Source organism: Calidris pugnax, unplaced genomic scaffold, assembly GCF_001431845.1.
Source record: "Calidris pugnax isolate Ruff unplaced genomic scaffold, ASM143184v1 scaffold11, whole genome shotgun sequence".
Taxonomy (NCBI): domain Eukaryota; kingdom Metazoa; phylum Chordata; class Aves; order Charadriiformes; family Scolopacidae; genus Calidris; species Calidris pugnax.
Genome location: NW_015090803.1, coordinates 11,213,775 through 11,227,672, shown reverse-complemented (window position 1 = coordinate 11,227,672; position 13,898 = coordinate 11,213,775). Strand labels below are relative to the sequence as shown.

The window sequence follows — 13,898 nt, the reverse complement described above, 5'->3', positions numbered from 1 at the left end:
CCAAAGCAGGAGACCTCTCCTCCCAAGCTTTATTGTCTGTCTGTCTTCAGAAGACACAGGAAACTGTGTAGAGCAGATCTGTGAACTAAGCTTACCTTCTTCAGTGCAGTGTGCTGTGAGTGTGCTTTGGCTGGTGTTCTGCTAGTGCTTGACATCACAGTGAGAGGGTGTTGGGTTCTTTTGGGGTGATACACAGGATGAGGCAGCTGGTGATGTCAGAAGATGGTTACCTAGTGCCTGAGGGGGGACGATGTTCAAACACAGTTGGGAGCTAGGATCCAAGACGCAAGTAGATGATGGGGTGTTTTACCTTTCCCAAACAAAGCAGTAAATTCAGCTGTGAGCGAAGCCAAAAGCTAGTTCATTACAGAAAATTTGATTGGGAATAATTGAGTGAAGTCGTTTGGGTGTCAGTTCAATTTGTGATAGATTGGCTGAGCTGAGAAGATTTCAAATAAAGCAGGCAGCACAGCAGCAGGACTTCTGTGAATTGCCACTTCTTATTCTCATTCTCAGAGATATCAATATTCTTTGCTTAGGTCTTGTGTGGGATTTTCACACCGTCCTTCAAAACAGTTGGACCTGGCCACTGGTGGAGCTTGGAATAGGGTTAGTTGGCGTGCTAGATGTTTCTGCCTTCCTGTGTTTGACAGACATGGTGATAGATTTTGATCTGTTTTACTCTCTTCTGCTGACCTTTTCTTTTCTCTCAATGTGGTTTTTGTTTGAGTTGAATTAGCGTCAAAATAAATGGATGCGTTTGAAAAGAGTGGTTTTGTTCTGTTGTTTCTTTCACCAGACGGGGTAAAATTAGCTGGATGTTCTACTTTTCTTGGAAAAGCAATGTGAAAAAAAAGCAAGTCTTTTGGCAAGTGATAATACATGAATAGCTTTTCTGAATACCTATTAAATGCACTGTCATGTTATTATTTTCCAGTGGAGCTGGTAATTGGTTTATTTTGATTTTGGATCACTGGTTTGTTTTTAACATGGATGGCTTGGCCATCACATTAAAGTGAAGTACACTTTGATGTCTGTGCCATGTACAAGTGATATAGCTGTATTAATAGTTCCCAGAGTTCAGAAGTTTAATATATTCTGAAAAAAAAAATACTTTCAATTTTTTTTTTTCATGCTTCATCTTAGTCTAGAGCTGAATGTATGGAAAGGCTCAGCAAAACCTTTTCCTTCATTTCATTAATTATTCAGCTGTTGAAAAACACTGTTATTTCCTTCCAAAAAAACAGTATGGAAGATTTAGAGTTGTAATTTTAAGATACTATGGGAATGACCTGCCTTAGTTGTTATTATAGAGGGTGTACTGAGTGGATGGAAAAGGCTTAGTACATCACTTTCTACCCTCTAAATCTTCACACAGAAAAGGTCACCCCACGTATAAATCTATTATACATAAGTTGGATAGATCTCTGTCACATTATCTCCAGGTTAGTGAGTTTCTTTAGGAAACAAACTGGGAGGACTAAGGCCCCTGATACCTGACTGTATAGCTCATTCACCAGGCTCCAGTGGCTATTCTGTGCTGATGTGACAAAGTGGTCAGAGAAAGATAGATATCACGAAATCATGGAATCACAGGGTGGCTGAGGTTGTAAGGGACCTCTGGAGGTCATCTGGTCCAACCCCTGCTCAGGCCTGGCCACCTAAAGCAGTCTGCCTAGGACCATGTTTCCAAGGAGGGAGACTTCACAGCCCCTCTGGGTGACCCGTGCCAGTGCTCAGTCACCCTCACACTCAAAACCATTTATTTATGTTCAGGCAGACCCTCCAGTGTTTCAGTTGGTGCCCATTGCCTCTGGTTCTGTCACTGGGCACCACTGAAAATAGCCTGGCTCTGTAGTCTTGGTACCCTCCATTTCGCCAGCTCAGCTAAATAGGGAGAAAAGTAATTTCTCTAATCCAAATTTTCCCCCTAATTGTAGTGGAGAAAGTAGAGGGATGTGAGTGTTTTCATGAAGGTTTCAGTTGGTGCCCATTGCCTCTGGTTCTGTCACTGGGCACCACTGAAAATAGCCTGTCTCTGTAGTCTTGGCACCCTCCATTTCACCAGCTCAGCTAAATAGGGAGAAAAGTAATTTCTCTAATCCAATTTTTTCCCCTAATTGTAGTGGAGAAAGTAAAGGGATGTGAGTGTTTTCGTGAAGAGGACTGAGATGTCATTCAGAGAACTGTTGTGAGAACTACATGGCATTTGGATCCAAAAAGAGCCAAAGCAAACTGTTTATTGAAGTGAAAAATGATACATATTCTTGCCCTTAAGCTGGTGCTAAAAGGAAAAAGTTAGAAAGCATTGATACACAGCTTAATACACACTTCAGGAAATGATCTTTTCAGGCTTTACGTCAAATGCTATTGTGATTATTTATTTTTTTTAGTTTAGTTGTTCTAGGAATAGTTATTTATAAATGGGAAGATGAATATGACCTGACTTTGTTAATGTTGAAAGTACATGCGATACTTTTTTAAAGCTAACTATGTAGTTCGCATTTTCCTCACTCCTCCAGCAGCCTGTTAGGGGAGTTTTCAGCCCAGGCTCTGTAGGGGAATACATGATTTTTCTCAAAATCAGGCTTTACAAGGAATGTTCTTTCTGCCCTCTCGTGGCCACAGGCCAGTTTTGCAGCGACGGGAATTTCAAAGCATTGCATTTCGATAATCCCAAATGTCTTGCTTTTGCTTTAGAGAACCAACGTAAAATTTTAGATCCCCGAGTGAGTTTTTCTGTATACAATTTACTTATGTGTATCTTCCATTTGAGTACAGCATTTGACTATTTAGATTGTCAAGTTAATTACATACAATTTTCTTACTTATACCTCGTAACCCAGAATATGAGGGTGTGGCTTGCATGTTAGAAGAAACACGTAAGAATAATTTCTTTTCTAGCCACTAAGGTAATTTTACCTCAAGATCTGTGCCTCACTTTTGACCTGTTCACATGAAAACTGTTGCATAATTGCATGTGGCAGCTTCTTCACACCTTCAGTGATTATTTAACTTATAAATAAGTTAAATTGCAATGAGTTTCCATGTCGTGTCAAGAAATCAATAAATAAATTGACTCCAGTGGAGTTACTTTAGATTTATCCCAGGCTGAGGGCAGGATCAGACCACAATGCCAATTTCTATTTTACAAAGTTGCTGTACGGTTTAAAGGTTACCATGTACGCCTTGTCTGAATAATGCTATCAAATACAGGCTTATAGAGAGTTGAAAAGTTTCAGTTAAGGCCCAAGTGAGCTGCTACTGCTGCAATTTATCACTTTTTCTGACAATCAAGTGCCCAGAGACAGGACAGGTACACATGCAGGCACAGTGGCATCTCTAGGGCTTCTTAGCTGGTGGGGAACCCAACAAGGCATTTTGTAGCAGACGTTGCAGAGCATATAATGATAATAGTGATTTAAGAGAACAGTTTTATACAAAACAAGAATAGATTATTCAGTCAAGATAATACTAATGAGATGAGAATATTTTGCTGTTATACGTTGTTAAATGTCAGGGGGAAGCCATTAGTTTATACATTACCTGCAGATTTTCTCCTGTGTACCCCTTTTCCCAGCCAGCTCAAGGTACCATATCCTTATCTCTGTGATTTCTGGGGTAACTAGGAAAATCACTGCTGCACAGGTACAGCTGTGTGCCAGTGCCAAACTGTGCACCGTCTGCCCTTAGCCCAAGAGGGAAATAAGACCCAGAAAGAATTTATCACAAGTTATAAATTTGAGGTGGGGGTAGGCTCTGCAATCCTCTGCTCCTGGGGATTCATAAATTCATATGCAGTATAAATATGTGCAAGAATACATTTGTTAGGAAATGTCTTGAAATATGGATCTTTGAGAAGCATACAATGGTGGCTGAGCCAGCACGGGAAGAGGGGAGGTACCTTTAGAAGGTACTTCTGAAGACTGTCTGCTCTTTTCCCCTCCCCTGCTCTTTCTGCACAAGACTGACACTTCTAGTTCAAAAGCAATCCAGAATCACCTGTGTTCACACTTCCTTATTTCAAGATTTCATAAGCCATGTGATCCCAACTGTAAGTAACCTGGTGTACCTTCACTGATATTTAATTTCTTCACAGGCATCTGAATTAAACTTCTGACTTTTCTTTCATAGCTGCCAAACAAAATCAGCTGCTGAATTAGGCTGTACCGTTTCATTTAAAATGCCTCCTGAGGGAGAGGCAAACTTGCTGCTCCCAGAATTGATGAGCCTAAGGGCAAAGTAGGTCCTTAGTCAAAGAGGTAAGTACACTCAAAAACAAGCTCAGCACCCAACATATGCTTTTATTTTTTTCTTGAACCTCTCTCTTCAACAGCAGGGTTCAAAGAAAGTTTGTTTCCATTCTTTTACAAATAAATTTCTCCATATTGGTCATATAATATAGTTAATTCTAAACAGTTTTATTACCCCAAGATGTAGATGTATTTTATGTACCCACAGAGTTGAGCAGCTAAGAGAAGCAGCTGATTTTAAAAAGTTCATCTCTGTTCTCCTTCACTAATTCATGCAAATGGGCAAGCCAAGCCCTGCTGAGAGCGAACAGCACATGGAGCTCATCAGACCTTACTGGCTCTGTTTAGCATTTCCACAAATTGTAAATCTACTTGTTTTCAACTGAAAAATTTACTATAAACTCCTCATGTAACTAAGATGACCTATTGCAGACTTTGAATCTCAGTGATGCAAAGTAATTTAATATGTTCTCTTTGATGTGAGGCAGGATGGCTTTAGGAACTGAGGGTCAAAACCCAAGCACAGTTTTGAGTTAGGATATGCCAAATAGTTGCCTCTGGTTTTGAACCACTGCTCATCTATCACTTGTTACCAGTGTATGCACAAATGTGGTTTTTGAGGTCAGATACGATGACTTCACGTGCCTTACAATGTATGTGTTGCATTGTGCACGTCTGTACATTTGTGCTATGGTATGCAATGGGGAGGTTTAGCTCCTGTTTCTAATATTTAACTGTTTCTTTCATTATGGCTGACCTACCAAATATATGTGAGGAAAGAGGAGAATAAATATTTGGCAATAGGCAAAATATGAAGCTGTATTTGAAATAATTGAAAATATTCCTTATTTGGTTATTGGTTGCCTTTAACTGTATATGTGAGTTCAACCCTTTGGGTCCCTCTGAATTGCAGGAATTCCTGGAGAAGTGAAAGAGGGAAGTTTCTGACACATGCTTTGCTTTCAACTCCATTTATTGAGCCATAAACTGACCTCTATTTGTTCAAAACCAGAACAAGTGTCCTAAATATGGCAAAACAGGGGGAAAGAGCTAAGTGGTCAGCAAGTTGCAGAAGATGGGAACAGTTAAAGGCTCCTACCTGTCAGCACCATTACTGCTATTGACTAGAAAACCTGCTGTGGCAACTGACCTGCACTTGATGAGGGACTTGGGGTCAAAGTTATAAAGATATATAAGGAAACAGAAATATAGATTTCTTTGTGAACTAACAGTTTTGTCTTAGCTTTGCATCTCCCAAACTTGAGGAATAGTAGAATCAAAAAAAAGTCTGGGTTGGAAGAGTCCTATGGAGATCATCTCATCCAACCTCCTCTTGAAAGCAGGGCCTTAAAAGAAATAATTATCTACTGAGGTGCTGCTGTGTGAGTCAAAGCAGTACTTGGGTGCCTCTGAAAATCTGGGACGTAGCAAAATGAATTTTTCTGTGCAAGGCTTTTCTGATGTATGTCTGTCTTAATAATTTTTAAGACTTGCAAACAATAGAAAAAAGCCTTCTGGTTTTCCTTTTACTTTATACTCTATTAGCAGGTTGAAGGATGGTCGTAAAGGGATGGAATGAACTCGAATAGCATTTAATACCTTCTATTTTTAGAAAACTATTGAAATCATGTATTTTTCTTATAATACAACAGCAGCCTACAAATATATCTGAGTTTTCTGAAAGCCTATCTAAAATATTTCTCACAGCAGTTAACTCTAGAGCTCTAAGTGGATAATTGGGATGACATTCATAAGATAAACCCATTTTTTGCTGTTTTTCACCAAAATTTTAAGTAGGTGTTGTTCCAGGTAAGGCCATAGGACTTCTGGCTAATCACTTCATAGGTTCCATGTGCACAGGTATGAAAGAAGAAAAAATATATTTTACACTGTCTGTTATTCTTTGAGATAAAACACACATAAGGATATCTTAAGCCTCTTTTTCCCTTCTTAATAGCACAGATTTTTCTCCTCAATATTCTGTGCTACAAAAGATCTGAGTGGTGCTATCTGAGGCCAGGTATAGAAACCTGATGTCATCAGGAGAGCAGCACAATTGGAGATCTATGTGTGTCCGTGCATCTGTGCTAGATGTACTTTAGCAGGTGCCACTAATGAAAACATTTCAAATTCCTGCTAATGGGTACTCTTCAAGAGGGGGCAATTTTTAAAGCGCCTTGTTTGCTGTTTGGCAATTTCTAGTGCTCTGTGATATCCACGGCTAGCCCAGTTGTCATCTTTTGAAGAAAATGCAAAAGGCAGGTGCAAAAGCAGTTGAAGTGAATCTAAGACTGAAAGATTTCAAATGCTGATGCCCAAGCCTTTGACTTCTTCTGAGGGTAAAACAACAGTGTCTCTTTACATTCCACTAAATCTGTCCAAATGATAGATTAAAATCAACATGATGAGCCCTTGGACTTATAAATTTATCAGGAGATTGTCAGCTGTCTTCTCTCTAAGCTTAAGTCAGAATCTAAAATAAGCCTGGTGTTGTTTTTGCATGGAAGCTTTAATAACAGACATAAATATTACGTGTATGGCAGGAAAGGCTGGGAGCTCCTGAACCCTACTAGAACTCATGCTGGTAAGCCTCGATAGTCTGTCACTTGATTTACTTGAGTCCTTTCCTTGCTTTTTCCCAATTCATGAATAATATCTGTATATGGATAATAAATAACCTGGTGAGTAATAGCTATAGCAATGTATGTTGCCTGTTGTGCCCCTTCTCTTCCCGTTGGACTATCCAGTGATTGTTTTCTTGGCTCACATGCTCTCAAACCAAACAGAAATTTTGCACAGCATAGCATAATTCCTCCTTTATGTACTTTTCACCTAGCTCTTCCTCTGCTGAGGGAAAATAAATCAACGGCCATCTCCTGTATCCGTGCTGTGGAGCTTGCAATAAGAGGGCAACTTAATTGTACTTGCTGCTGGGCCAATGTTTGAGCTTCTGCTTTCCTCCCATAGCAGCCATCATTAATGCCAATTGATGTGTACCCTTTCCCTGTTGCTAGGTGATATGTGCCTTAAAAAAAGCAGCTCCTATTGGTGCTCAGGGATTCTCACAAATCTTGTTTGCTCTTGGTTCACATGATGTGCAGTGAGGTTTGCAGGACCAGAACACAACTCAAAGATTGGGTCATTTCTTTCTGCTGTTCATTGGGCTGTAAATCACTAAAAAATCCCAGTTTTCCTGACTACAGAAAGAATAACATCCTGTTGTGGTGGAAGGCAATGGCAAGACTTTCTGCTTCATGGGCTGGGTTCTGGACTTTCCTCTACATAGATAATTTGTTGACAAGTGTCCTTCAGCATGGACTTGGTTGCAGTACCCACATGTTGTGCTGCAAAACCAGTGTTTCACCAGTATTTGTTAGGTAAAGTGTTCTCTGAGACTCAGTGAGAAGCCCAAAGATTGATTTGGGACTCTTACTTTCAAAGGGTACATTCTCTTTGTTTATAATCTCTTTAGATGTCCCTATCTCCTTGATATTTCAAGTCTGAGTAGATATTCTCAGGACTGTGGTCTCTCTACTTTGGATGGAATTAAATTCAGTGGCCACAGGCTGAATAGTGTTGTGTTTCAAGCAGCTGCATTAACTGTAGAGGATTGGCAGCTCAGGCTCTGCCCCAACTATGAATTTACCTGATAAAAAGGATCAATTTGATCTTTTTTTTTTTTTTTCCTAGGTTCCTTTCGAAATATGTGAAATGTAAGGATATGTGGTTACTGGCTATTCAGCATAAAAGACTAAGACACGAGACAGGACAAGTAATAAATTAAACTCTCATATACCCATACCCTGAGGAAGAGGAGATAACAAGACTGTAACAAATAGCAGAACTCTTAGATCACTGATTGATGGGACCTTAAAAGAACCTCTCAGTGCATCCAGGAGGTTCAGCCAGAGCTCTGTAACTGGTTATCATGGATCTCATGGGAAAGAGCAAACTTACAATGGGATATTTGAGAGGGCTTGTAGGATCACATAAAACTTACCATGGGATGTTTTAAGGGATGTGGGAAAGTGTTAAATTTACTTTTGGATGTGTAGGGGAGAGCCAAAGACAGCCAAATGGAGGGATCAAGATAGATGGGGGATGAACAAGCATGGGAAAATAGAGAAGAAGGGGGATAGAAGTGTCATCTGCATGCAGTCAAGCTGCTGTCAGTATTTTTTGTCAGGCTATGCCCTGTGCCTGATCATCATAGTGTGTCCTATCTTCTCGTTAAACTAAATAATTGAATGTTTTCCTTTGTGAGTGTGCTCTCTATTCTGTGTGCATGTCTTTATGATCTGCTGGCAAATTTCAAGCCAGGCCAGCTGGTGAGTAGAGTGCCAGCAACTGCAGAGACTGAGGTTTGAAGGGACCTGCAGGTCTGAGCACTAGCAACTGCAGAGACTGATTATCTGGACACCAGCTATTGAACAGACCGAGCATCTCACTGCTGCTGATGAAGGGACCCGTCAGCATGTATGATTCTAATAGGAATTTAAAGCTGGAATAACTGGTGAGCAGGAGGAGAAGTGTGGGAGCCAGCTACCAGAGTCCATATGTTGGAACGGTGGAGGGACCAAAGGTCTGAGGACCAGCTGCTGGACAGACCACCAGTCTGGAACAGCTACAGGAGAAACCTGTTTGTGTTGGGTTTGGGTGCGAGATGTACTAGCAAACTCTCCGTCTGATTAGCCTGTAAGTGAGAAGAGGATCAGCCCATTTGTATGTTTATGTGAGTCTTGTTGGTGTGTATATGGAGACTGTAAAAATGCTGCTCTCTTGTCTGTGGGTAGTCAGCTGTGGCTGTATAGTGTGTGTATGTACGTGTGGTGTAGTTTTTTAGGGATGCCTGTCCCCACTAGTGGCCAGACCTGCTGTCAAGGTAATGCAGTATTTGATGGCCAGAAGAAAGAATCCCTTAGATCCCATTGTCCACCAGATTTGGTTTCCCTGTAACTGCTGCGAATTCAGCTTGTCTTCAAAGCTTACTGAAAACTCAGTTTTGGAGGAAGCCTAAAAACACAGTATTCTACTTAGAAGGGAATGGTTTTCATACAAAATATGAAAGGAAATATGGGCTTATAATGGAGCAATCTCTTCTGTGTGTGTATCTGGTAGCTGTAATGTCATTCACATTAACAGAGGACTCAGGACACCCACAGGGCAGATCTTGTAGGACATTAGGGAGGGCATTATCTCTGATATAAACCCCAAGATAATTGCATTACAATATGACTTTGGTTAGATGTTATTCCTCTGTGGGAGTCCAAGAAGCTAGGTTTTATTTGTGGCAAATTCTTGACAAGTCATCTTCCAGATTTATATCTAACATGACTCATAACCAACAGGAAAAGTGTTTTCTCTACATCTTACATGATTTTCTTTAGCTACACATGACACAAAGGGTACCGGTGATTTTGATCCTGCTTCTGTTTGCTATTCATTTTGTAGGCTTCTTTTTGTTTTTACTATGCTTCTTTATTCATACTATGCTTCTTTTAATTATTCTTAAAATATTTTCAATTATACAGCTATTGTTCTGAAGTTAGGTTTTACAACCAACAGGACATGTCACAGAGAAGTAAATAGAATTTATGCTACACTGCCACTGAAGTAAACTACTGCAACGATCACTACAATTATGATTGCCTTATACATCAAAGGTTTCTGCAGAATAAATACATTATTCATAATATGAAGACCGGTTTGCATTTCAGTTCTCATGTTTCCTTTTCATGACCTTTAGTTTTGAAAACACATTGCAGCTTTTCCAAGTCTTTCAGTTTCTGTCTTCATGATTTCATTTCAGTATTAACATAACTGTTAGACTTCATATCCCTAAAAATATCAGACAAATAAAACATAATCAGGTGAGACAGTGAGAAAGGAATGAAAGGAATCAAATTAAATAAGAAAAAATCTTGGCTTCTGGTATATGTTATCTTTCCTGGCCTGAACTTCGGCTTTATGCATGTGTCAGATGCAAGTCAGGGGTAGCCAACTGAAACTTGGTTCTGAAAAAGATGGACAGTTCAGATAAAGCAGCAGATACGATAAGAAGGACTGTTATTGAAGAGCTGGTTTAAATTACTCTTAGTAATGGGCAGGAAATATTTTTCCTATCCTGAAAAAAATTCTGAGATGTCAAAAAATTTTTTTCATCTTATCTTGGAATGAAAAATCAAAATCTCAAACATTGTCTCAGTAAGACACTCTGGAAAAAAAAAGAAAACATTTGGATAAGAAAAAAGCCAGCATTTTCAAACCCCTGCAATTCAGCTTGGAATTTTGTATTTTTGTTAACTTTAATTTGCATAAATTTAGATAATGGAAGAGTAATTTTCAGGTAGTTTTGCTTGGTCATTTTATAGTACTGAAATGGGATATTTTAATGATTCTGAACCTTTTTTGCCGAGGCTTTAAACTTTGCAAAATCAAACCTGATCTAAAAAAGCCTTGTCAAACCAAATCTTGTTATATTTTTGGCTTTGCCTATTTGGCATCTCCTCATTAGAAAAGATTTCATGAAGAGATTCTTTACTAGTTATTGTGATGAGACTTTTTGATTTGATGAACTGCAAATCTTTCTTTTGGTTAATTGGACTCATATTGAAATGCTTAGGGAATATCCCTCGAGGAAGTGTGGTTGTGTTTGATCATCGCTACCCTGATTTAATATGCATTTTACTACATGGCTCAAATGCTTGCATCGTATTACCTGGGTCAGATTCCTGAACATCTTGAGACAGAGACTTCCCAAATCTTTGTGGCAAATTTAGAAGTGACTGTCTGGAATTTTTAACAAGTGGAGATCTCCCAAGCCTGTATGATACCTTTGGAGCACGCCTAGGTACGTTCTCTGCAAAAGCTCTCCCAAATCTCAGAGGCAAATTAGCAATTGGTTTAATGCTTCTTTCTTCTGGATAATTTCTTCCAAACCGAAGAGGTAAATTAGCAACTGAATTTGGCATCTTGTTTACTGTAGGAGGGTTCATTTTAATGATATTTTTTGATCCCCAGTCGCTCATGTCTTCAAAATTGAGACTCCTCTGCTTTTCTTCCAAGATATTATCTTTAATCTAAAGAAAAAAATAATTAAAAAAAGGATGCTATCATTTTATAGGGCATTATTCCAGCTACCAATCACACAAAGTATTAATTTTCATATCTCCTGAGAAAGCTGCTGGGTAATGCTCTTTTTTGGATATTTAATGCTTTTTAGCTATATTGAGTAAGCTCCATTGTAGTGTGAGGTACTCCAGATGGATTACTTCATAAGCAGAAATTACCCTGCTTACTTTTTCAGCACACTGACCACAAGAGCACATCTCTGCATCAGTATCCACAACTATTCAAACGGTGTCAGTCAGAATTATTTCTGGGCATGGGTGTCAGTAGCTGTGCCATCAGTTAAGTGTGGACAGGAGTAATTTTCGGTCCATATTTGCTCATATCACCAACTGAAGCTGTCTGGAGGGGAACATGCTGACTATATTTAGTGACTTGACACAGGGCCAGCCTCTGTCTTATGCAGTCTGGATGAAGAGGAGGATGGGCCAGGCTAACTGAAGGTTTAGCTCCTTTCTTTGTAAGCAACGGGTGGATGCTTTTGACCCAATATCCTGCTGGGCTAACAGCCGGGGAAATTAACGGAAAGCGTTTGGTCAAGTCCATATCATGCCTCTTCTGGCCTTGCAGCATAGAGTTTGCCCTGAGCTTTAAGTTGCTTTAGACCTCCACTAGTATACAAGATGCACTAGGAGCTCCTGGGCTCCTGATTTTTGTGCAACCAGCACAAAAGCTGCTTCCTCTGTCTATGCTGGCATACAGTGAAGAACTGAGTCTAGTATGTTACCTGTCTCTTGACGTAAAGGGCAGCTGTTGCCTGAAAAATAGTAATATCAACATGACCTTTTCCTACAGAGCAGTGTTCCTTCCCTGGGCATGTTGAAAATCACTTATTTTTGTGACAAATACAAATATTTTTGTTACAAAAATAAGTTTCCAAGCCTTAACAGCAAGTATGTACAAATATCTTTTTTAATTTCAGTTAAAGACACAAATGCTACTAATCCTAATTTCAATTCCTTATCCCCATTTGGTGGCTTTCCCAGGAGCTTCTCCAGCTACTGTGAGAGAAGGGGAATGAACCGTTCTAATTCATACTCTGTGATCAAATATTAAACCAACTATCCCTCTGATTGCACCTGCACACCCATTCTGAAGTACATAAAAGACAGTGAGATGAAGACCGGAGGATTTCACTAGCATAATTAAAGTTGTATTTTGATTTGAAGGATCTTTATTACACCAATGATGATGAGTCAAAAAGAGAGGTTTTCTGTCATTTCCCAGGGAATACTTGCAAGGCAGACAAGAAAAATAATACAGAGGAACTGTGCAAATTTGATTTGGCATCTATTGAGACATAATAAATGTGCAGCCCTGAAAAGATATTTTTACAGTCCATTTCCAGAGTAGAATTTTAAGACCATTAACTATATTAGATTTATAATGTACTCTGTTTATCATTATTCAGTATTATAAGCATGCCTTTATTAATTTTGGATTAATAATGTGTCTGTTGCATTATGTACATAAAATGCCTGACAGAAATGTTAATTGAGGCCCCACTGTGTAAGAAACATTTCATAAAAAGTCTCAACCTGATCACAAGACTGTATTGCAAGAAAATGGAAAGATGAATTGATTTACACACTATGTGTGCCCAAGCAAGTGAATTTCTGAAAATTCTTTCAACAAGCCTTTTTCATGCTGCTAGTGCTGTAATGCTGAGTGCCATGCAATGAGGTTAGGAGAGCCTTTGCCAAAAAGTTGAAGGTGCTCAGGATCTGACCCACGGTTTCCCCCCAAAACGTCATAGTAATGCAGATCTTACCTCGTAATATTTATCATCATCGTCTTCTCTGCTCTGCAGGCTGGACTTCATCGGTTCATCTAGGCACATACTATGTGATGTTAGAAAGACTACTGTAGCTAAAGCAAATAGAATAAACTCCTTGGTTGAAATTGCTTTCATTTTTCTCAAATTAATCTTGCTTAGAGAGCTCAGAATCTGTACAGCAAAGAAAACTGCCATCATTTTATATGATCAGAAAACAAAAAGATTTTATTCCCTATGACATCAGTCTCAAAAGCTTCAATTCTTAATATTAATTAGGGAAGTAATTTGAATATATTTGAAGAATGTTGGGAATTTCTTTTGTGAACCTTTTTAACCAACGTAGCTTCTTGTACATAGCTGCCTTTTCAAACATTTTCTTCTGGTGAAATATGTATTAATTAGCTAAATTTGAGAGCCATAACACTAGGGACTTACAACAGCCACAACGTTCCATCCAGTTGCAGACAAAACCACCTTGCTGCTTCCTTTTGTATCAGTGTCCTTAGAAGGACTCTTCTGTTTAAATGGTCCTTTTGGACCATATAATGCTTGTTTATAGGGATGTACAACCAGGGATGTTTGGCCCATTGAATTCAAGGGCTAACTATTGAGCTGGTTGATCAGGTCATAAGACATGCTCTGCATCGATGAGATCTATTGACATACATAGTGTCTCTGCTCTAAATTGAACATATGAATTTGCGTTCAGACTGAATTAGGAACATGCTTTTAAAACTCTA

The 13,898-nt window shown here is 39.2% G+C and overlaps 1 protein-coding gene across 2 annotated transcripts; it reads right to left on the bottom strand.

Moving 5' to 3' along the window:
• Positions 1 to 9,709: 9,709 nt before the first annotated feature.
• On the bottom strand, positions 9,710 to 13,327 carry NPVF (neuropeptide VF precursor). 2 transcript variants are annotated; one of them, XM_014937683.1, is made up of 3 exons: positions 13,153 to 13,327; positions 10,972 to 11,332; positions 9,710 to 10,091 (listed from the first exon to the last, which is right to left on the bottom strand). In XM_014937683.1, the coding sequence occupies exons 1-3, from the start codon at positions 13,291 to 13,293 to the stop codon at positions 10,084 to 10,086; spliced, it is 510 nt and encodes a 169-aa protein (XP_014793169.1). In that variant the 5' UTR covers positions 13,294 to 13,327; the 3' UTR covers positions 9,710 to 10,083. The 2 variants fall into 2 exon arrangements, with proteins under 2 accessions (XP_014793169.1, XP_014793170.1); XM_014937684.1 differs by having other exon boundaries at positions 11,087 to 11,332; positions 13,153 to 13,313.
• Positions 13,328 to 13,898: the final 571 nt, after the last annotated feature.

Bases quoted from the DNA above. Each gene is read 5' to 3' on its own strand.
- NPVF (XM_014937683.1), bottom strand. From the start codon at position 13,293: ATGAAAGCAATTTCAACCAAGGAGTTTATTCTATTTGCTTTAGCTACA. The intron at 11,333-13,152 runs GTAAGATCTGCA...TTTTTTCTTTAG, and splicing joins ATGATGATAAATATTACGAG to ATTAAAGATAATATCTTGGA.